Below are 19,478 nucleotides of genomic sequence, written 5' to 3' on the forward strand. Positions count from 1 at the left end.
AACGAAGTCAGAAAATCTCGCGGAGCCGCATGGCATCATTTTATGTGTCCTAGTAACCACTCCAAAAGATGGAATTGGGATACGACAATTATTTTGGAAAACCCTTCACGAACAGGGTATCAAGTCCGGATTTCTATGGCTTTTAGGGCAAATGAGTAGGAAACGGCCCGTGACACCGCATAGTTTGTCGGAACGAGACCATATTTGGCACGTGCGTGGTTCCTGGGATGGGAAGCAATGCCCCGTGAGCGCATTTCCAATCCGACCCATGGGCGATGGTTTTTTTCATTTTCGGGGTGCCAAAACAGGTTTTTTTGTGAAGGAACTACATGGGGCGCATTTTAGTATTGCGCGAGACCTCTGCGTAGTGGTAGGACACCGCCTTCGCACCCCATATCACATGCCATATGTGCGCGCTAGCTATCTGGGAATCCATGCGGCTTCCTGCGGTGTCCCGTCGAATCCGCTGGAAAGTGACCGGATTTGAACTAGGGCTACACTTTCCGTCGCTCAATAAATTCCGCAAAAATTGTTTTTAGGTCTATGACATATCAGTTTATGTGCTAATTTTTGTCCGTTTAGCGCGATGGTAAACGGGTGCACCAGCGCGCCGGTACGGCCATACTGCATCTCCGTGGGGGCCCTTTTGGCCAAATGACAATTTAAACAAAGTCAGAAAATCCCGCGGAGCCGCATGGCGTCATTTTATGTGTTCTAGTAACCACTCCAAAAGTCGGAATTAGGATACGGCAATTATTTTGGAAAACCCTTCACAAACAGGGCTATCACGTCCGGAGTTCTATGGCTTTTAGGGCAAATGAGTAGGAAACGGCCCGTGACACCGCATAGTTTGTCGGAACGAGGCCATATTTGGCACGTGCGTGGTCCCCGGGATGGGAAGCAAGGCCCCGGGAGCGGATTTCCAATCCGACCCATGGGCGATGGTTTTTTCATTTTCGGGGTGCCAAAACGGGTTTTTTTGTGAAGGAACTACATAAGGCGCATTTTAGTATTGCGCGAGACCTCTGCGTAGTGGTAGGACACCGCCTTCACACCACATATCACATGCCATATGTGCGCGCTAGCTATCCGGAAATCCATGCGGCTTCTGCGGTGTCCCGCCGAATCCGTCGGAAAGTGACCGGATTTGAACTAGGGCTACACTTTCCGTCGCTCAATAAATTCTGCAAAAAATGTTTTTAGGTCTATGACATATCAATTTATGTGCCAATTTTTGTCCGTTTAGCGCGATGGTAAACGGGTGCACCGACGCGCCGGTACGGACATACCGCATCTCCGTGGGGGCCCGTGTTGGCCAAATGACAATTTAAACAAAGTCAGAAAATCCCGCGGAGCCGCATGGCGTCATTTTATGTGTTCTAGTAACCACTCCAAAAGTCGGAATTAGGATACGGCAATTATTTTGGAAAACCCTTCACAAACGGGGCTATCACGTCCGGAGTTCTATGGCTTTTAGGGCAAATGAGTAGGAAACGGCCCGTGACACCGCATAGTTTGTCGGAACGAGGCCATATTTGGCATGTGCGTGGTCCCTGGGATGGGAAGCAAGGCCCCGGGAGCGGATTTCCAATCCGGCCGATGGGCGATGGTTTTTTCATTTTCGGGGTGCCAAAACGGGTTTTTTTGTGAAGCGGCTACATGGGGCGCATTTTAGTATTGCGCGAGACCTCCGCGTAGTGGTAGGACACCGCCTTCGCACCACATATCACATGCCATATGTGCGCGCTAGCTATCCGGGAATCCATGCGGCTTCCTGCGGTGTCCCGCCGAATCCGCCGGAAACCGACCGGATTTGAACTAGGGGTACACTTTCCGTCGCTCAATAAATTCCGCAAAAAATGTTTTTATGTCTATAACACATCACTTTATGTGCTAATTTTTGTCCGTTTAGCGTGTTGGCGAACGGTGCACCAGCCCGCCCGATACGGCCATTTCGCATCTCACGAGGGGGCTGTTTTGGCCACATGGCAAATTGGGCATCATATTTGGATTTCTCTAATTTTTAGGTTCAAATGATGATATGTATGTTATATTTAGATTCATCTCATTTTTCTGATCGATTTAGACATATTATTTGTGGAATTTTGATTTTCCGATTTAAAGATATTAATTATTCAATATTAAATAGAAAAAAGACCAAAAAATAAAATCATTTTATTTTTATTTGAATTCAATATTATTATTACTTATATATATTCATTGTTGTCTAATTAAGTAATTGTTTGGGATTCAAAAATAAAGAAGTGTGCATCACGGTTCAAGGGTTAATAGGGTTGATATGCTATTATTATCGGCAAGAGGTGTCAATTCTATAATGGAAGCTCATCCGAATGGAACCAAGAAGTTAAGCGTGCTGAGGCTGGAGTAGTGTGAGGATGGGTGACCGACTGGGAAGTTTAACCATGATTGTAATTTGACATAAGATTAAGTGTAGTTAGAGTTAAAAGTGTATTGGGTGAAAGATAAACAAGTAAAAAAAAAGAAAAAAAAAGAAAAAAAGGAAAAAAATTGTGTAAAAGAAATTAAAATTTTAAAAATTTTAAAAGTCTATGCCTAGGGTTTTGCCGTCGGCATATAGAAAAAAAAAAAATTTTCGAATTTTTTTTTTTGAATTTTTTTGGAAACGGGAAATTTGAATTTTTTAAAAGTCTATGCCGAGGGTTTTGCCGTCGGCGTAGCGTGCTACGCCGAGGGCGGGGCTACGCCGACGGCGATAGTGCCTTTGCCGAGGGACTTACACGCCGAGGAGCTATGCCGAGGGCGGCCCTCGGCATAGCCTACGCCGAGGGCCAAAGCATGCTACGCCGAGGGTTCCCGGCCCTCGGCATATAGCCCCATTCCTGTAGTATGATTTCCTAAAGTTCATCGCCGAGCATGCGAGTGCTGGACAAGATGGTCCCATGGAAGAGTTGATTGCCAAACTGATGCCTCTAAACTCTGCTAGGGCAAGCAGAGAGGCCAAGCTGATGTTCCCAATTCACAAATGGGATGGAGGAAGCACGTGGACAATGCAAGCAGGTCTCATGGAAGGGTCTGTTTTTCCAGTTGATGATCCGTTCTACTGTAGCTGAACTGAAATGTGCTTCCCTATTTCAGCATCCAATATTTGTCTAGAAGACTTTTAGGCACTGGTTGTTGAAATGTGTTTCCCAAAGATTTGGATGGTCTACTTCTACTAGTAGTAGGAGCTTTATTCGCTGAACTTAGTCCTTTAAGGGTGTTCCTGCACTTGTTGCTATACCAGAATGGCCAAAAGACTCTGAATGGGCCTTATTTTGCACTTTGGTGACTCCTGCCTGTAGACTCAATTCTATAAACCTTTTCTGCCTTTAGACTCTGAATGTGCCTGCACATATCAACATCCAAGATGGATTGGGCCGGTGTGGAAGTGGTTATTGTTTTGTTGCAGTTTCTGTTTTCAGGATACTGGTTTAGAACTTCAGTTTATTAGGACGTGCCATTTCATGTATTAACATTAGCATGCTGTTTTTGAAACAATATGTACTGCTCCTCAGAGACTGGCCCGGGTCACAGAATAGGATCAGCGTCACTCTCAAGCAGACTGTAGCTTGGTCGCGCTGAAGAACAGGCCAGTCCAATGATAGGGCTTAGGGTTTACTGGTCTTCAAGATGACATCGATGTTTAGGCTAATGTGTGCAGTACAATTTTTTACACAGTTGGTTCTCTTAAGCATCATGGTTTGTCTCGTGAAGCATTTACATCCAATGGTGGTTATATGTAGATACTGATTTGTATATGACCGCTGGATAATCTGATGCACACTTATATCACATTAGAAAATCCTACAAGAACAAATTGAAGGGTACAATTATTTCATATTGGTTGCAAGCAATTACCTCATCAAGTTGATGATTAGCGTATGGTAATGAATATCTTGGAAACTTATGTAAGATAATATCATAACTTAAATCTTTATAAGAGTAATATTTTTCAAAATAAAAAAGTTCACTTAGTCCCACCAGTCCGTTCAGCGTATCAGAAAGTGGTTGGGGTGCATATATTTCCCAGGAATGCAAGGTTAGCTTTGAAGCAACCATCCAACCAAAACCCCCATCTATTACTCATCCCATTCCCGTTCTCTTGCCCAAACAGGCAGCATTGCTCACTCAAAGCGACCCATATGTGTATTTCATGCACATGCCAAGGAACCTTATAAACCCGTCCATTCTCTTGCACAAGCACCAAGCAAGATCCGTCTATCATGCTGCTTTGTTTCTACATGTCCACTGAGCCCCAAAGTCTACCTTCCTTTCCTCACTAATATAAATCATCTCTCGCTGACTCTCCACATGCTGTGAGATCTCTATCTCTTCGCCTGTCTGAACCCATGTTACATGTTTGACCTTGCAAAGTAGTTCTCCCGGTCCAGGAGGGATAGGAGCAGGGGAGAGATGAAGCTGATACGCAGGAGCAAGAAGGGTCACAAGGGGAAGAAGGGCTCGTCAGCTCCGCTGCAATCCAGTGGAGCTGTTGATGGTGGAGCTAGCTCCAACAGCAGGCGAGTAGCGCCTGAGGACGTCCTCCAAGTTGGAACCACAACTACTGGCTATGGTAATTTTTAAATGTTTTCCTTTAATCTTTCTTAGCCTTGTATGTGCTTCTAGATCAGTAGCTGTAGATCAAGGAGCGTCTCTATTTTGTTGTTTGTGAGAAGAGGATAGAAAGCGTACGTGGCTCGTTTTTGAGTTGAAAATCTTGCTTATCCTGCTGAAGGAAGGTCCATACTGAGCATGTGTTGACTGTTGGCTATCTAGATCACAGCGACACTGTTTTGTTTACTTTCTTGTGATTTCATCGATTCCATCTTCCATCAGGTCCAGCGAAAGTTCTCTTTTTTAGAATTCACTAGATAAGGGTATGATCCTAGAAAATCCCCCCTTGAGCAAATCACATCGAAAAGGGGATGAAGCGTCCAAGACGCATTGCATCCCGAGAACACCCAGAAGTTCAGGAAGAGTTGGTCAAATTTTAGTATAAATGAAGACTAGCTGCCACTTGCTTTGTTTCGCTGCTCCTCTTAAGACAAGCACCGTACTAGAATTTTAAGTTTCAGCAGAGACATGATGGAATTTCTAGATCACCGCGACATTGTTTTATTACTTTCTTGTAGTATCATCGATTACTTCTTCCAGCTGAAATTCCGTGTTTTTGGCTTCATTGGATAAGGGTGTGATCCTAGAAAATGCCGCCCTTTGAGCAAATACCCCGTGCATCCCAAGCTTAAATTAAACCAAGACGTTCAGGAAGAGTTGGTCAAGTTGCAGTACGAATGAAACACATCAATGTAATTACACACGAGCCTTGCTCCAGTACAACCCCCCTCCCCAAACTCAGTTTGGGCTCCTAAGCCCAAATCCAACCCATATCCAAACTCGATATACCTATGTACGGGTATACTGTATACCGAGAGTTGCCACGATCTCCACAATCTCCCTGATCTGATACACGTCCTCGACGAGCTGCCCGCTGTTGATTCTCACCTTGACGCCGGCTGTGTGCTGCTCCACCGCCCGAGAACGTGAGTCCTAGCTCGACCGGCGTCGTAGTCTTGTGGACGGCGTCTCCCCAAGCTTCTCCTGCCTCGTGTGCCCCCGAGCTCACCCTCCAGCCCCATGTGCCCGCGTGCTCCTCCATCGTTCTCTGCAACATCGTTCGACAAGTGCGTTGGTCGCAGCACTCTGCCGCCTCGATCTCCGAAGCTCCGGCGACAGCGATCGTCCGCCGGTCAGGGCCGTCACCATGGAAGGTTTCAATGTCACTGCTGAAGGGCTATGGCAGGTGCATAGCCGTACATGTCCGGTACCATTCGCCGGCCTATACGGGACGCAGCAGACACACCGCACTGCATAATATGTGTATATATATCCATGGTATTGTATATTGAAAAAAGTAGGTAGGTAAGACCATCAAGATAGGCTTCGGATCTTATGGCTGTGTAATATTTCTTCTCTAACTTCTCCAAAAATTCAGTTAACTCTTTCGGCTGGAGAAAAAGTTGTGATTTTCTAAAGACTAGATAAATAATATTGACCACCCACCTTTGATCTGTCATGCTACATGCTGTGACATAAAACCATAGCCTCACAACCGGCTAGCCAACAACAACCGTCGCTCTGTAACTCCTTTCCCAGACAGGCTGGCCACCAGGGCCGGATTGGCCGGCTTCCGAGCACGGCCAGATTGGCTTCAAGTCCATTGTATACCAATGCTTCTGCTAAGTACGTGTCCCGTTTGGCCACTGCTCCGGACTATCTGGCGTTCGTGGCCAGACTGTCTGGCCTATCGGCCGCGTAAAACTATCGGGCTGTTCGGCGAGTTATCGCTTACGTTCTCAATAGCCCAGACAGTCCGGCCAAAGGGAAGCTTGGCTGTCTGGCGACCCGCCGTCGAAGCACCCTTCCTGCACGCACCTCGCCACCGTTCCTGCACGGCGCCGCGCCGCCATCATGCCCAATCGTGCCAAGCAGCACCGCTCGCTGTGCTTCGTGGCTGGCATGCCGCCATGTTGCCGTGCCTCCCGCCCGCCAGCCATGAACGCCATCGTCCGGAAAAGCCGATGTCGATGAGGCGACAACGGCATACATAATGTGCTACTTGTACCTATACGCAGTTGGGCCATACGGGTTTTATACAGGGCTTTATATATCCGTTTTGTTTTAATAATGAAGAGGTATCAAGCAATCTGAGCCGTTCTTGTGTTTGAGTTTGCTCTGAGTTTAGAGGGAGGGGGTTGTACCGGAGCAAACGGCAGTACACACATGTGACACCACAACTATCTACCACCTACTTGATTTAGTTGATCCACTTTAAGACAAACAATGTACGAAAATATTCGAGGAAAAAAAGAGTGATATGCGTGACTGTATCCAGCTATCAATTTCACAACTTCGTTGAGTCATCTTAAACTTCCATTTTGCCTCAAATATAAACTTGAAAATTTCAGCCATTAGTTTGCCTGTTCTTCAGGGAGTGAATTGCCTAACTTGCAAAACATAGCCAACACATAATCAGGTCAGAGAAATAAAAAATGAAGATTATTTGCTATATATACAATTCAACAGGAATATTTGGTGCCCTGCTAAATAAAGGAATCTAGATATTATGTTGGCAGTTCCCTGAACGAAATTTTGTATACCTGCAAAATGTTGACATTTCCCTGCATCTCTTAATGATGCTAGAAAGTAGGGAGCATGCATGCACGATTCTTCTTTATGACGGAAGGGCAAGAGAAATCGCTGGAACATGGGCCTCCAGCATAGTTGTTGTCTAGTGGCTGTTTGAGCGATTCTCATTATGGTCATCATTATGATCCAACCGAATTGCCATCCTTATTCAGTTATCCATCGCTTTCCAAGCATAATCATCCAAACTGCCTGCTTCACCTGTGCATGCAGCTAGCAGCAGAGATGAAGCATTCTTTGAAGCGTCTCCTTGGTTGGAGTCGGACTGTGAAGATGATTTCTTCAGTGTAAATGGAGGTAATTGATGAACAAGAATTGGATCCGCATCGCAGCAAATACTTTTTTCAAATGAATTGACCATGTTTCTGTACAACAGATGCTACACCTGCAAGAACCTTCAGTACAGCTGCAAGCAGCCAGGGCACACCATGTGGGCCACAAGTGCTGCCAACGCTGGGGGCGATCCTCAAAGCTGAGCCCCTGAAGCCGCCTGCAAAGATAAGGCTCAGTGACCTCCTTAAGGAGAAGCAAGAGGCCATCGATGACGTTGATGACCTCTCCAGGGCCGGGTCTTCTGTTGGTGGAGATGAAGCAGGCCGGTGCTGCATCCCTCAGTTTGCACGGGTCGTCAGCCACAAGGAGAGGAGGCAGGGAAAATGAAATGACGACCGACGCTAGGTTGGTAGGATCATCAGGTTACTGAAACGAAGCTTCTTCGATTTCCTGTCCACACGTTGAATCTCGAATTGCCTAATGGAACATTCGCAACAAACAGTTTGGCCGTCCAAATGTATATACGTACACTACGTACCTCGTACAGCCGGAGGCTACTCGGTAAGTAACCTCTAGAAAGTCATCCAGTGGTTAAATCCCGATGAAGAAAGTTCACTTTTCTGTCCTTCAGTTATTGGGAGAGCCGGATAGTTATCTTTTTATCCTACAACTTTTGTTTGATAAAAATATATGAACTCTTGAAAAAAGTTCACATCCTGTCTGATCTGGGGAGAACGGTGACATGAACTCAGAAAAACTGCGTACCTCGTACAGTCGGAGGCTATTCGGTAAGTAACCGCCAGAAAATCACCTCATGGTCAAAATCCCAATGAAGAAAGTTCACTTTTAGTCCTTCAGTTATTGGGAGGGTTAGTTGTAATAATGCTGCATGTTACCGTGGTCTTGTCATATTAGATTTTTCACCTAGTTGCACTTTAAAGAATCTTACCTACTATACTAAAACAGGCTATGACTAGTTCTCTCGTTTCATTTAGAAAGTAAAAAAAGGTTCAAAACAAACCTTGAACTCATAAGCAAAAGCTAAATGAAACCACCAACTTCCGATCCCTAAAATTGGCAATCTGAAGTTGCCAATCCCGATCTATTTTGAACCCTGGACCCGTTCTTAATGCTAGAAAAAAAACAGAGATAAGCAGTTCACTTCTCCAACTAACTTGGCCCACCTTTCCTATTTCTCCTTCAACTGTACTATTTTTTTTTATCTCTGTTGAACCAGCTGTTTTACTCGGCCTAATCACGGATGACCGACAGTGCGGTGCGCGCGGCTCCAGTGCAGTACAGATGGTAGGGATCAGTGGCTCACACTACACCAGGGAAGGGCCAACGGTAGCAAGCTAGAAGCGGGTCGGTTGTGCTTAGCAGTGAGGTCGCACGGTACGAAGCAGCGGCCGAAAGTGTTGTTTGGGTGCCAGGAAGTGTCGAGCTATCGAGGACAGCTGGGAATGTCTTTATCATGTGCTTCCATGCGAGAGCAAAGAGGAGAAGAGATCAATAAGGGGGTGGTATGTCATCCAATCCCGTGCCGGTGCCGGTTATTTGTTGTACAACGATGAGATCTCATGCCACACTCGAAGACGACGTTGTCGCTCCTCTTGTTCCTTCACCGGCAGTAGCGCCCCTCCGTTTATGTTGTTTTTCTCCGTGGTCACCTCCCTCGTTTGAGGCACGACGACCTTGAACGGTCGACGGCTGCGACCACAGTCGAGGAATCGCTAGGGACTAGGGGAGGAGGGGACGACGATGTGATATAAGAGGAGGGGTGGAGGCCGACGGTTGTGGAGTTTTGGGGACCCCAAAATAGCTGTAAAGAATACATGTTGTACATGCAATTCAAAATCACATGATCAATGCATCGTGTATGCATAACCAAACTGATATCAAAGTTACATCATCCAGTACATTACGGAATAAAGTCTTACAAACATGTTACATGACCGAGTCTTACATAGAGCCACGTAGGGCTAAACATCTTCTTCAATCAGCAACAGAAACCGCAAAAGCACATCGGGCCCAGTCATGTCTTACCACCACACATGCATATGATACTAGTAGGAAATAGCCTATCAGTGGCGTGTAGATAGCATGCCACTGATATTTCGCGTTGTTAAGTGTTACCGGTGGCGTTTCAACCACAATGCAACCGGTAAATGTGTTATTGGTGGCGTGTTTTTGCCATGCAACCAGTAGCAGATGTACTGGTGGCGTACCATGGATAAAACACGCCACTAACGTTTCTCAAAATTTAAAAAATGTGTTGCTATTATCTAATTTAACAACAACATTAACATCAATATTATGTATCAATACCAACAATAACTACGTGATGAAATACCACTAACAATAACTAGCAAAATTTGTTTAATACTTCAGCTATAAGACTAGTACCAACAATAGCACCATCAATTTTAGCACTTATTATGTATCATAGATAGTACCATCTATCTCCTTATAATGGAAGTGGAAGAAATCAAAAGGAACTTGGATGGGGTATTGTTCCTCGATTGGAGGGTTACAGAGATGGACAGATGGTGCATATACAAAAGTGGGTAGATTAGCACTAGGGGAGGTTGAGTGGAGTTGGTCTTAGCCATTGAGTTTTCCAAGCATGGCATTGGGAAGGATCATATAGAAGGGGGAGAGAGAAGATATGAAGAGGCCCTGTAGTTGGTTGATGATGCCACAAGGGTGGAGAGAGGGAGATAGGTGATGATGAGGGTGGTTTAATAAGCTAAACTTGATTAGCAAGATAAGACTAGATTCCTACTTATGAGATAGGCACAAAAGATTTGGATGATTTTGTTAAAGGTCATGATGTCAAGTAGATGGAGGATGTTAGGAGCATCTGCAATAGTTATGTGAGATTTATGTAATTCTTCATGGTTGATGTTGGATCACAATATCAATTTTAATAAAAAAAAGGTTTATTTGATTCAAGTTTGAAAATTTTAAAATGGAAAAGTGGGGTTTTGCTGGAAATATATCACAAATACAATTTTAAACCTCTTTTAGTATTTTGGAAAAAATAGAGACACAATACAAAAAAAGAATTTTTTCTTATTCCAGTTGTTTTTAAAATAGAAAAAAACAAATATGATAATACTTTATAAATCTATTATTCAATTGAAATGAGACTACTTATATTTTATACCCGATTTCTTAGTTTTTTTAAACTATGTTTTGAAACTAATTACTACTTTTATAAGAATTAGAGTTTTAGGGTTTGAAAGAGAAGCAAAAAAAATTATTTGAAAAAATAAATTGAAAATAATTTGCAAGAATATTCCTACTTTCATAGTATAATTTTATGTGTTGAAGATAGGTTGGTCCATGTGCCCACTTGTGGATCGTAGCTACACACACAAAAGGCACACAAAGTTAAATAAGATCAACACATGAATCAACCATTCATCTTTGGAAGCAATTCATGAACAACTAGCCCAATGATGATCATTCTTTGAATAAATCTTGAGAAGTCTTTAAGGATGAAAAGGGGGGGTTGGGTTAAAAAAAATCTTGTTTTGGTAGTATTATTTCAATGGAAATTATTGAGACAAAACATCCCCTTTCTCATAGATTTTTCAGAGGTGTTGAGAACCCATTTATCAAATGATTATAAAACATTTGCTTGTTCAATAGTGGGATCATATCATTTTATATATCTCTTTAGGTTTTAAAAATACTTAGTTTGGAAAAAACTTTGTGTCAAAATTAAATATTGGCTCTTTGTTTTGGAAAAGTCAAATCATGCATTGGAGAATAGGGAAAATAGCCAAGATAATATTTTAGTAAATAGCTCTAGTATGACATGATCACAAGGGCATATGGATTGTGTTGTTTCACAATCTTGTTCCTCAAGCAAGCTAGTTTTTACACACAATTATGCAAGCAAAAGCTTGTTCATCTTTTTTATCAACAAAAGCATTTGTTGGCTCTCAATTTCACACCACATTGTTCCATTTATTCTTAATTAAAAAATCTGGGGTGTAACATGAGGGAGGCTACCGGTTAATGCGGAGCAAACGAGTGTGGAGACTGGGGGGTGGGGGAGGGAGGTTCTTACAAATGGGGTCCACATGTTAGTGAGAGCAAACTATTATCTAGGTCAGCATCCCAACTTTCCCCGTACGCCAAACAAGTCCAGGGTTCAAAATGGACTGGGATTAGCAAGTTCAGAGTGCCAATTTCATGAGGAAATCGCACAAACCAGCAACTCAGGGAGAGTGTTGCACAAACCAGTGGCTTGAACTTTATTTTGCACAGACCCGTCACTCTAGTGGTAGTTTGTTGCAAGGAGCTCTAATGACTTCATTTTGTTGTTTAATAGTTTACCTGGCAGCCACCGTGGCACCTCTGCAACATTCTGGGTATGTTTGGATGGCTACCAAGTGCTGCCCTACCTATTTTTTGGAGTTGACTGAGAGCGTTGGCGTCCGTTTGGATGGAAGCCAAAACTTTCGATCTGCGCCAATAATTTGGTCACTGCGTTCAGTTTTGTTGCCAACGTCTTGGCTAACCAGCGGCGGCAAAAACCTGCGCCAATATATTGGCACGCCCCGATTTGGCAGGGCTCACACGGGCACAAACCAAACAGCCCCTCTAAGCCACTCTTTTCCCTCCAAAATTGCCACAACTAGCTGTAACGCTGATCAACAGCATGCATCAGTTTTGATGATAAAAATAGATGCATTCTAGCACAAATAATGACAACAATAGTAGGAGCATTATAGAATTAACCATCGATGATAGGTAAAAGCATTATAAAAGTAGGAGCATTTGTAAGTAAAACAACATAAACAATGGAGCATTGTAGCATCAAAGATGACAACAATAATATGATCATCATTCGGATCACCATCATGGCTCATAGAAATATTTACAAAATTTGCGTCTCTTCGCACATGCATCCAAAAAAGGAATATGCTTGGTCACTAAGCCTAGCATTACACATCATTCTTCTTCTTGCCGATTCTCGGCATCAAGATCTGCAGTGAAGTAACTATGCAATCTGGAGTTTAGATACCCCCCCCCCCCCCATTTGTTGTCCCTGTGGAGGTGCATATGTTGGAGCATCTTGTCTTGGTGGAATCCATGGTGCGTGTCGTGAAGCTGGGGCATGGGGCATTGCATCACAGGTTCTTGTAGCTTCTGGTGTAGTAGATGAAGTTGGGCATGCACTTGATGCTTGTGTCATAGTAGATGAAGTTGAGTGTGCACTTGCAGCCGAGGGCACAAATGGATTAGGGAACTTTCGGCTTCTCTACACAAAGAAAAGGAAAGACAAGTATGTTAGGCAAGCTTTTGTGGTCTTAAGTTAGCATATACAAAGAGTAGTACTTGACAGTAATTTACCTTGTGCCCTTGTTTTCGGACAACAAGATGGGATTTCAACGGCTGGGTACAAGTGGTGTGTCTATGCCCTTTTAGCTTGCAGTTTGAGCATGTTATGGCTGCCACATACCCTCTACCATTACACCCAGTCTCGGTAGGACCCAATCTCCTTTTTTTTCCTTCCGGGCTGCCTAGTGAAAACTGGAGGATCTATGTCTGGAGTATCAGTTTTTGTCCAGTCATGTTGCCCTGGCACTGGGAATATTACATCTTGATATGCCTTTTGATAGCACGGCTTCTTGAAAAACTTTGAAACATGGTCTTCCGGGTGGTCATGATGCCTCGCATAAATAGCAGCGATTGCATGTTTGCAAGGCATTCCTGTGAATTGCCATTTGAAACAGCCACAAGTCTTTTTCTCCAGATCAACAACAAAGTTCTTGTGGTCACTACCTGAAACCTGCCACAGCACATTTGTAGAAGCCACTTTCGCACCACCTGGCAGCTCTCTTCTCTATCTCAAGCTTCTCAACATAGTGTGGAGCTATTTCCCATTGTGCATCAGCAGCACCAATTCGGTGGCTTGCATATCTAGCCATGAGTTTCAACCGAATTTGTTCTATCATAGTGCCAATAGGCTTATCCCTTTGTTCTAGTATGTAGTTGTTAAAAACTTCACTAATATTGTTAACTATGAGGTCGGTTTTGCATGTAGTATCCATTGCATGTCTAGCTCAATGTTTAGTTGGAATTTTACTTAGCCATTTCGAAGCATCTTCACTATCTTCTCTAATTTTTTGCATTGCAAATATGTGATCATTCTTTGTAAAGGCATAAGCAGCAGCATCTACATGTTTCTTGAGGTCCCCTCCCCTAAAACCAGCTAATTGGAAATTTGCATATATGTGCCTAAGGCAAAATCTTTGTTCATATTCAGGAAATATTTTAGAAAGTGCATTTAAGAGGCCTTTTTAACGATCTGACATGATTGTGAAAGGATGACCAGACTTACTAGTGCCACCACCTAGAGCATATCTTAGTTGCATGAGAAACCAACACCATGTTGATGTTTCCTCTTTTCCAACAACTCCAAAGGCTAGTGGGTATAAGTTGTTATTGCCGTCCCTTCCAGTGGCTGCTAATATTTGAGCACCATTAGCTAACTTGATGAAACAGCCATCAACACCTACAAGCAATGTATGATAGCTATTAGGCATGCATTATCGACGGAAGTTCCTTTCTCTTAGTGACAAACAAGCTTGTTTTAGGGATAACTCCATCGTCATCACTAGAATCTGAAAGATCCTTGCAATCTTCGCTGTCTTGATCACTAAAGGTCATGCATTTATCTTCTACACCTGCTGCATAATCAGCTGCCCTCTTTTTCACTTTCCTTGTCATCACTGCCCTTAATTTAGCTTGCTTCACTTTACTTTCCTTCTGTAATTCTTCCTTCGACTTTGGTGCCTCTTCTGCAACAAGTTCTTCATAAGTGGGAGTTGGATAAAGTTCATCCACATCTGTATCTCCTTCGCAATGCACAATAAAAGGCTCCACATCAGATTCTGATTCCTCATCCGACCCTTCCTCCACCTCCATAAATTGTTCTCCTTTCACTTGATCATGCACACAATCTTCAAAGTTGACACTCTGTTGTTGTGTACCAGCAATCAGAGACATCATTGACCTCCCCATCCAAGCCTCATCATCCAGCCTATAAATAAATATGACATCAAATTAGCGCGCAGACATCTATTAGTGAGTAAATGGAAATGTCACAAGTTTGTACACAGCCACAACTAAACCCTAACGAGATCATCAGAGACTAATAACAAAGGGAATGAGCGTCTCCACGGCTTCGTCGGATTCCATTGTTCGCGTCCCTGCCGCCGGCCGGCCGCTGCAGCCTCCGACGGGTCCTCATAACGAGCTACCATTGACTGGGAAGAAAGGATGGAGACCAGGAACAAGTCGGCCGTGCACCAGATCAACTCGACCACTTGGAGCTGCTCCTATCTCCGGTCGGGAGTCGCCGCCGCCATCTCCTCCTGCTGGCCACATCGGGCCGCTGCCGCTCGCGTCCCCGTCGCCTGCAAAGAAGGGAAGTGGACAGGGATGGAGCCGATTCCGTCCTAGAGCGGCTCGATCTCGTTGATCCACTCCCGTCGCCGGCCAGACGTCCCCGCCGGCATCGCCTCCGGGCGGCCACATCGGACCGTCGCCGCCTGGGAAGAGAACGGGATGCAGGGAAAAGGAAACGTCCGCTCTCGTGGTGGTCCAACGAAGGGAGCGGCAGTTTAGATGAAAACGTGCTACCAGGTCAGCGTCCTAATTAACTAATACACTGTTAAATACGGAGCTAATCTCTTTACAACGGATTAGTTCTGAAGTTGCTGGTCTGTGCAAAGAAATATTAAAGTTGCTGGTATGTGCAACATTCACCGCAAGACTTACTGGTATGTGCAATTTTCTCCAATTTCATGGATTGAGAGTTGTGGGGTTTGATTTAGATTTTGCCCATAAGTTTGAGGTTTGTTTTAGACTTTTTCCATTTAGAAATAGTCCCTTTTTAATCGACAGTACGACATTCATAGTTTTTTGATAAAAAAAATCTTCTAATCTCATTGTAGTACTCCCTCCGTACCACGAAACATGTATAGGATTTATTAAAATTTAGATGTATCTACATACTGTTTAGTGTCTAGATACATCTGAATATAGACAAACTTTCGACATATTTGATGAGATGGAGGAGTACTACTAACACAAACATCAGCAATCAGATAATGATGTTTTTAGGTCGATTTACGAATGACTATTTCAGCCTTTATTGAACACATCTCCAGACCCTTGTATCTTGTATTGTACATGCTGCAGAGTTGGAGCCCCTGTGGGAATGGACCTTCGAGTCCTAGGTTGCTTAGACGCAAACTGAGAACCCTGTTTCCATGAGGATTCGAGTATGCCGTTAGGATCAATCAGCGATTGTTTGAGCTCCTTCAAGCACTGGACGTCAGAGTCACTGCCATGGGCAAAGTATGGTGGCCAGCTGCTCAGGAGCAGCATCCAGAAGACCAGCTTCTTGTAACCATGCATCGGCCTTCGAGTGTCACCTGCTCCAACAAAATACGCACGATCTCTGTCATATAACTTGAAAGAGAGTTTGCAAATGTAACTTGAATGAGAGTACTAGTGTACCACACACCTCTCCAAACAAGTGCCCCTTGACAAAAGCCAAGTGCAAAAAATGTTTCGGGACTCACCAGTTATGCAGCAGAAAGCAGAGCCGGGACCTAGTAGAAATACATGGACACGGTCGTGCTCCTTTGCTAAGAAGGAACACCTATGGATGCAGAGGCACAAACTTTTGGGATAATGGATGTTGGTAATGGCGCACACAGGCCTTAGCACACGGCGACCCTGCGTTCAAAGCCTCTAGTCTCCGTGGACTCGTCGCCGGATCGTGTGGCGGCTCTGTTAGCAATAATCTTGCCTAATCAGTCTAGCTAGTTTTGGTCGGGTCCGGTTTGGACATGCAGTCTGTGTGCTTGTCCAAGTCATAGTATTCCTATTCGTTCTCTCGGGTCCTATATTCCTCTTCTAGGGTCTCATATTCATCTTCTGAGTCTTCTTCTCGAGTCCTATATTCTTCCTCTACGGTCCTATATCTAACTTTAATAATTCCGGAACCCTTTTTATCGTTTTTGTATCGTGGATCGTTAAAATAAGCAAAAATAGTATTTCTAAAACACCCATAAAGGGTATTTCAATCGAAATCCCCAAACAGGATATTAGTTCTTTCTCTTGTTCTTGATGATATTGTAATGGAATGACGAACCTATTTCTTCGCTTTTTCGCTAACAAATCTGAATTCTCTTTAAAAATAGAAGGATAGATCAAATTCCAATGGCCATTAGACATGATTCGAACAACGGCAATAATTGTTCTCTAATAGCACCCGCTCCTGTTGCAATTTCCCGATTTCGAAATGTTGCAATTTCCTCTCCGAATAAACCTCGTAATCGTTAAAAAAATGGGTTTTTTAGTGCTGGGTCTAGCAAAAGAGAAATCGCCGTATACTAGACCTTCCAACTTCTTAAGAGGTTTATCTAAAAGATTCACGATACATAAGTATCCCCTTTATTATGGAGAAACAAAAAATCTCTCATTTCCGACGCGAATAGATTTTGTTTTTGAATTTCAAAATAAAGGTTCTTGTCTTGTGGGGAACGATGGAAATTTTTTGGAATACGGTACCAACAGGTATAATCCTCCAGAAATACGATTTTCTTTCAACCCTTTCAACCAATCAATGCGACCTCGTAGGGCAGCTTTTGCTAAAACTCGAGCAGTTTCTTGAAAACTTGCTTCAGATATGAAACTTTGGGTATTCAGGGAAGCCCTTGTTATTCCCAATAAAATTGCTCGATAATATATCGATTCATCCAAAGCTCACCCTGCTCGTTCCGCTCGCAATAGTCCGATTAATTCCCCAGGTGAAAAAACATTAGACATTCCATCTTCGGAAACCCGCACTTTTGATGTTACTTGGCGTATAATAATCTCTATATGTCTATTATGGATCTGTACCCCTTGGGATCGATAAACTTTTTGGATTTTATTAACCAAAGAAATACGACTTTGGGCTATGGTTAGCTCAGCTCCAATCAAGAATCCCCAGGGGATCCCAAGAATTCTTGGTATACGCTCATTCCAATCCTCAATTCTCCTTTCGAGATTCGGGGATAATGAATCAATTGAACGCGCTTCAAAGATTTGTTCCACTTTTGGAAGACCTTGCATTATGTCACTAGATCTCGATTTTTCATATATAAACGTAACTAACCTATCGCCCTTGTAAAGGATTTCTCCATAATGACCATTAACAGTTGCTCCTGTAGTGGCCAAATAAGGTTTAGCTGCTCTTATAACAAAGGAATCCATATTAATAATGAAAATTTGACCAGATTTTTATGTGCGATTTAAATAGGCATACATTTTCACAAATAAGTTGTCCAAGGTGAATTATTGCCGATGTCTCCTCCCAAGAATCATGATGGACAAAGTGACAATTCAAAAGGAATGGATCCAACATTATGTTACTATCGAAATTAGAAACCTTATTTTCATCTATTAAAGATATTTAAGTCCTTGAAGTACTTGGAAGGTTTGTTTCAAATTGTCAAGAAACAAATATTTTTTTAACAGGATCTTATTATGCGTTAGTAAATAGTAAGATGAAGAAAAATTCGATATACTAGGGACAATAACGCCTAAGGGCCCAAAAATTTCTCGAATAGGAATTCTACGATTCAATTCTTTTATCGTATTGGGATGTTTTGGGTTCTTGAATAAACCAATTTGAGAACAGTTGGATGCCGACAAAATCATCAAAGATTGGTATTCTTTATTTCGATTCAACAAGGTGCCAATAGCTTCTTGATGTTGGCTAAGTGATTCAATCTTCGCCTTGGAATAAAAGGAATTTAGATTGGTGCGATCTAACCTATTATGAGGAATTGGTCCTGCACTTGTCCTATCATACCTTTTTCGTGTATATGAAATAGTGCACTTGATTAACTCAATTCTTAGGAAATCGCGAATAAGATCATTTGCTCTTACCTCAACAAGGGAAGCACCAGCCTTCTTTTTTTCTTGTTCCCAATTCACTACTAAGCAAGTTCTAACAAATTGACTATTTGTGTGATAAATTCTTTGAGTTAACTTGCTATTTTCATGAGAAATAAAATTGACAAGTCGAAGTTGGAGATTATCTTCTTCTTGCAAGAGATCTTGCGGGAAAAGTGTTGCTAAATTTCTCCCTTCGTCCATTTCATATGCGACTGCAGGGTGAATGGAAACAAAATACTTTTCCTTGCTCTTGATAATTTTTTTCCGTTGAACATAGACCCAATTTTTGCTTTTTTTTTGATTCCTTAGAATCCTTTTTTTGTCTTTCTGGTGGTATCAAACAGCCGCCTAATACCTTATCTGCCTCTTCAGGAAAATGAATATCGCCGGAAAATATTTTGAGTTCTGTATGGCTTTTTTTTCTCTTCACTCGGACCAGTCCACCTAGTCGACTTCTTGTATTTTTTGTATATACTTGTTAGAGTTTAGAGTCATCTAGTTAATTAGGAAGTATCTCCCGTATGTGTTTGCTTGGCTGAGATCAAGTCGGTCATATACTGGAGTCGGGTTCTGGTTCAGAGTAGTACTAGGTTATCTAGTACGTGTAGGTGTAGGTCAGGTGTTGAGTCGGTATCCGTCCGTGTATATATACACGTGAGGTCTTACCAGATTGTATCGCGAGTTGTGGAGAAAAATAGAAAAGCAATAAAGAGAGAAAAATTTACAGGGTGCGACATGCATCCTTGGTGATAAATTTTGTGCCGCGTGTGTTCGTCTAGTTTGATGTGATCGATCTGTGGGTGAATTCCAACATTTGGTATCAGAGCGAGGTCTAAGATTTAAGCCACACTTGCCCCGGGGAGGCGACCCGTACTAGCGGCTCGGGGCGGGCGATCGTCATTCGGCGGAGCGACGCGAAGGAGACGGCAGGGTGACATCGTCGGCAAGGTGGTGGAGGTGGATGATCATTGATGCGAGAGGTGGTGTCGAGGTACGATACG

General features: G+C 43.2%; 1 protein-coding gene and 1 pseudogene across 1 annotated transcript; one reads left to right on the top strand and one right to left on the bottom strand.

Annotated features, from left to right (window-relative positions):
* Positions 1 to 4,178: 4,178 nt before the first annotated feature.
* On the top strand, positions 4,179 to 8,159 carry LOC124667174. The gene is made up of 3 exons (XM_047204494.1): positions 4,179 to 4,594; positions 7,438 to 7,521; positions 7,601 to 8,159. The coding sequence occupies exons 1-3, from the start codon at positions 4,435 to 4,437 to the stop codon at positions 7,882 to 7,884; spliced, it is 528 nt and encodes a 175-aa protein (XP_047060450.1). The 5' UTR covers positions 4,179 to 4,434; the 3' UTR covers positions 7,885 to 8,159.
* Positions 8,160 to 16,964: 8,805 nt separating this feature from the next.
* On the bottom strand, positions 16,965 to 19,218 carry LOC124662608 (annotated as a pseudogene).
* Positions 19,219 to 19,478: the final 260 nt, after the last annotated feature.

The sequence above is a fragment of the Lolium rigidum genome, chromosome 6, assembly GCF_022539505.1.
Source record: "Lolium rigidum isolate FL_2022 chromosome 6, APGP_CSIRO_Lrig_0.1, whole genome shotgun sequence".
NCBI classification, from domain to species: Eukaryota; Viridiplantae; Streptophyta; class Magnoliopsida; order Poales; family Poaceae; genus Lolium; species Lolium rigidum.

What these genes read in the sequence shown, in the direction of transcription:
- LOC124667174 (XM_047204494.1), top strand. Translation starts at nt 4,435, where the DNA reads ATGAAGCTGATACGCAGGAGCAAGAAGGGTCACAAGGGGAAGAAGGGC. An exon ending in AACCACAACTACTGGCTATG is followed by an intron (nt 4,595 to 7,437) that starts GTAATTTTTAAA and finishes CTGTGCATGCAG; the next exon opens with CTAGCAGCAGAGATGAAGCA. An exon ending in TTTCTTCAGTGTAAATGGAG is followed by an intron (nt 7,522 to 7,600) that starts GTAATTGATGAA and finishes TCTGTACAACAG; the next exon opens with ATGCTACACCTGCAAGAACC.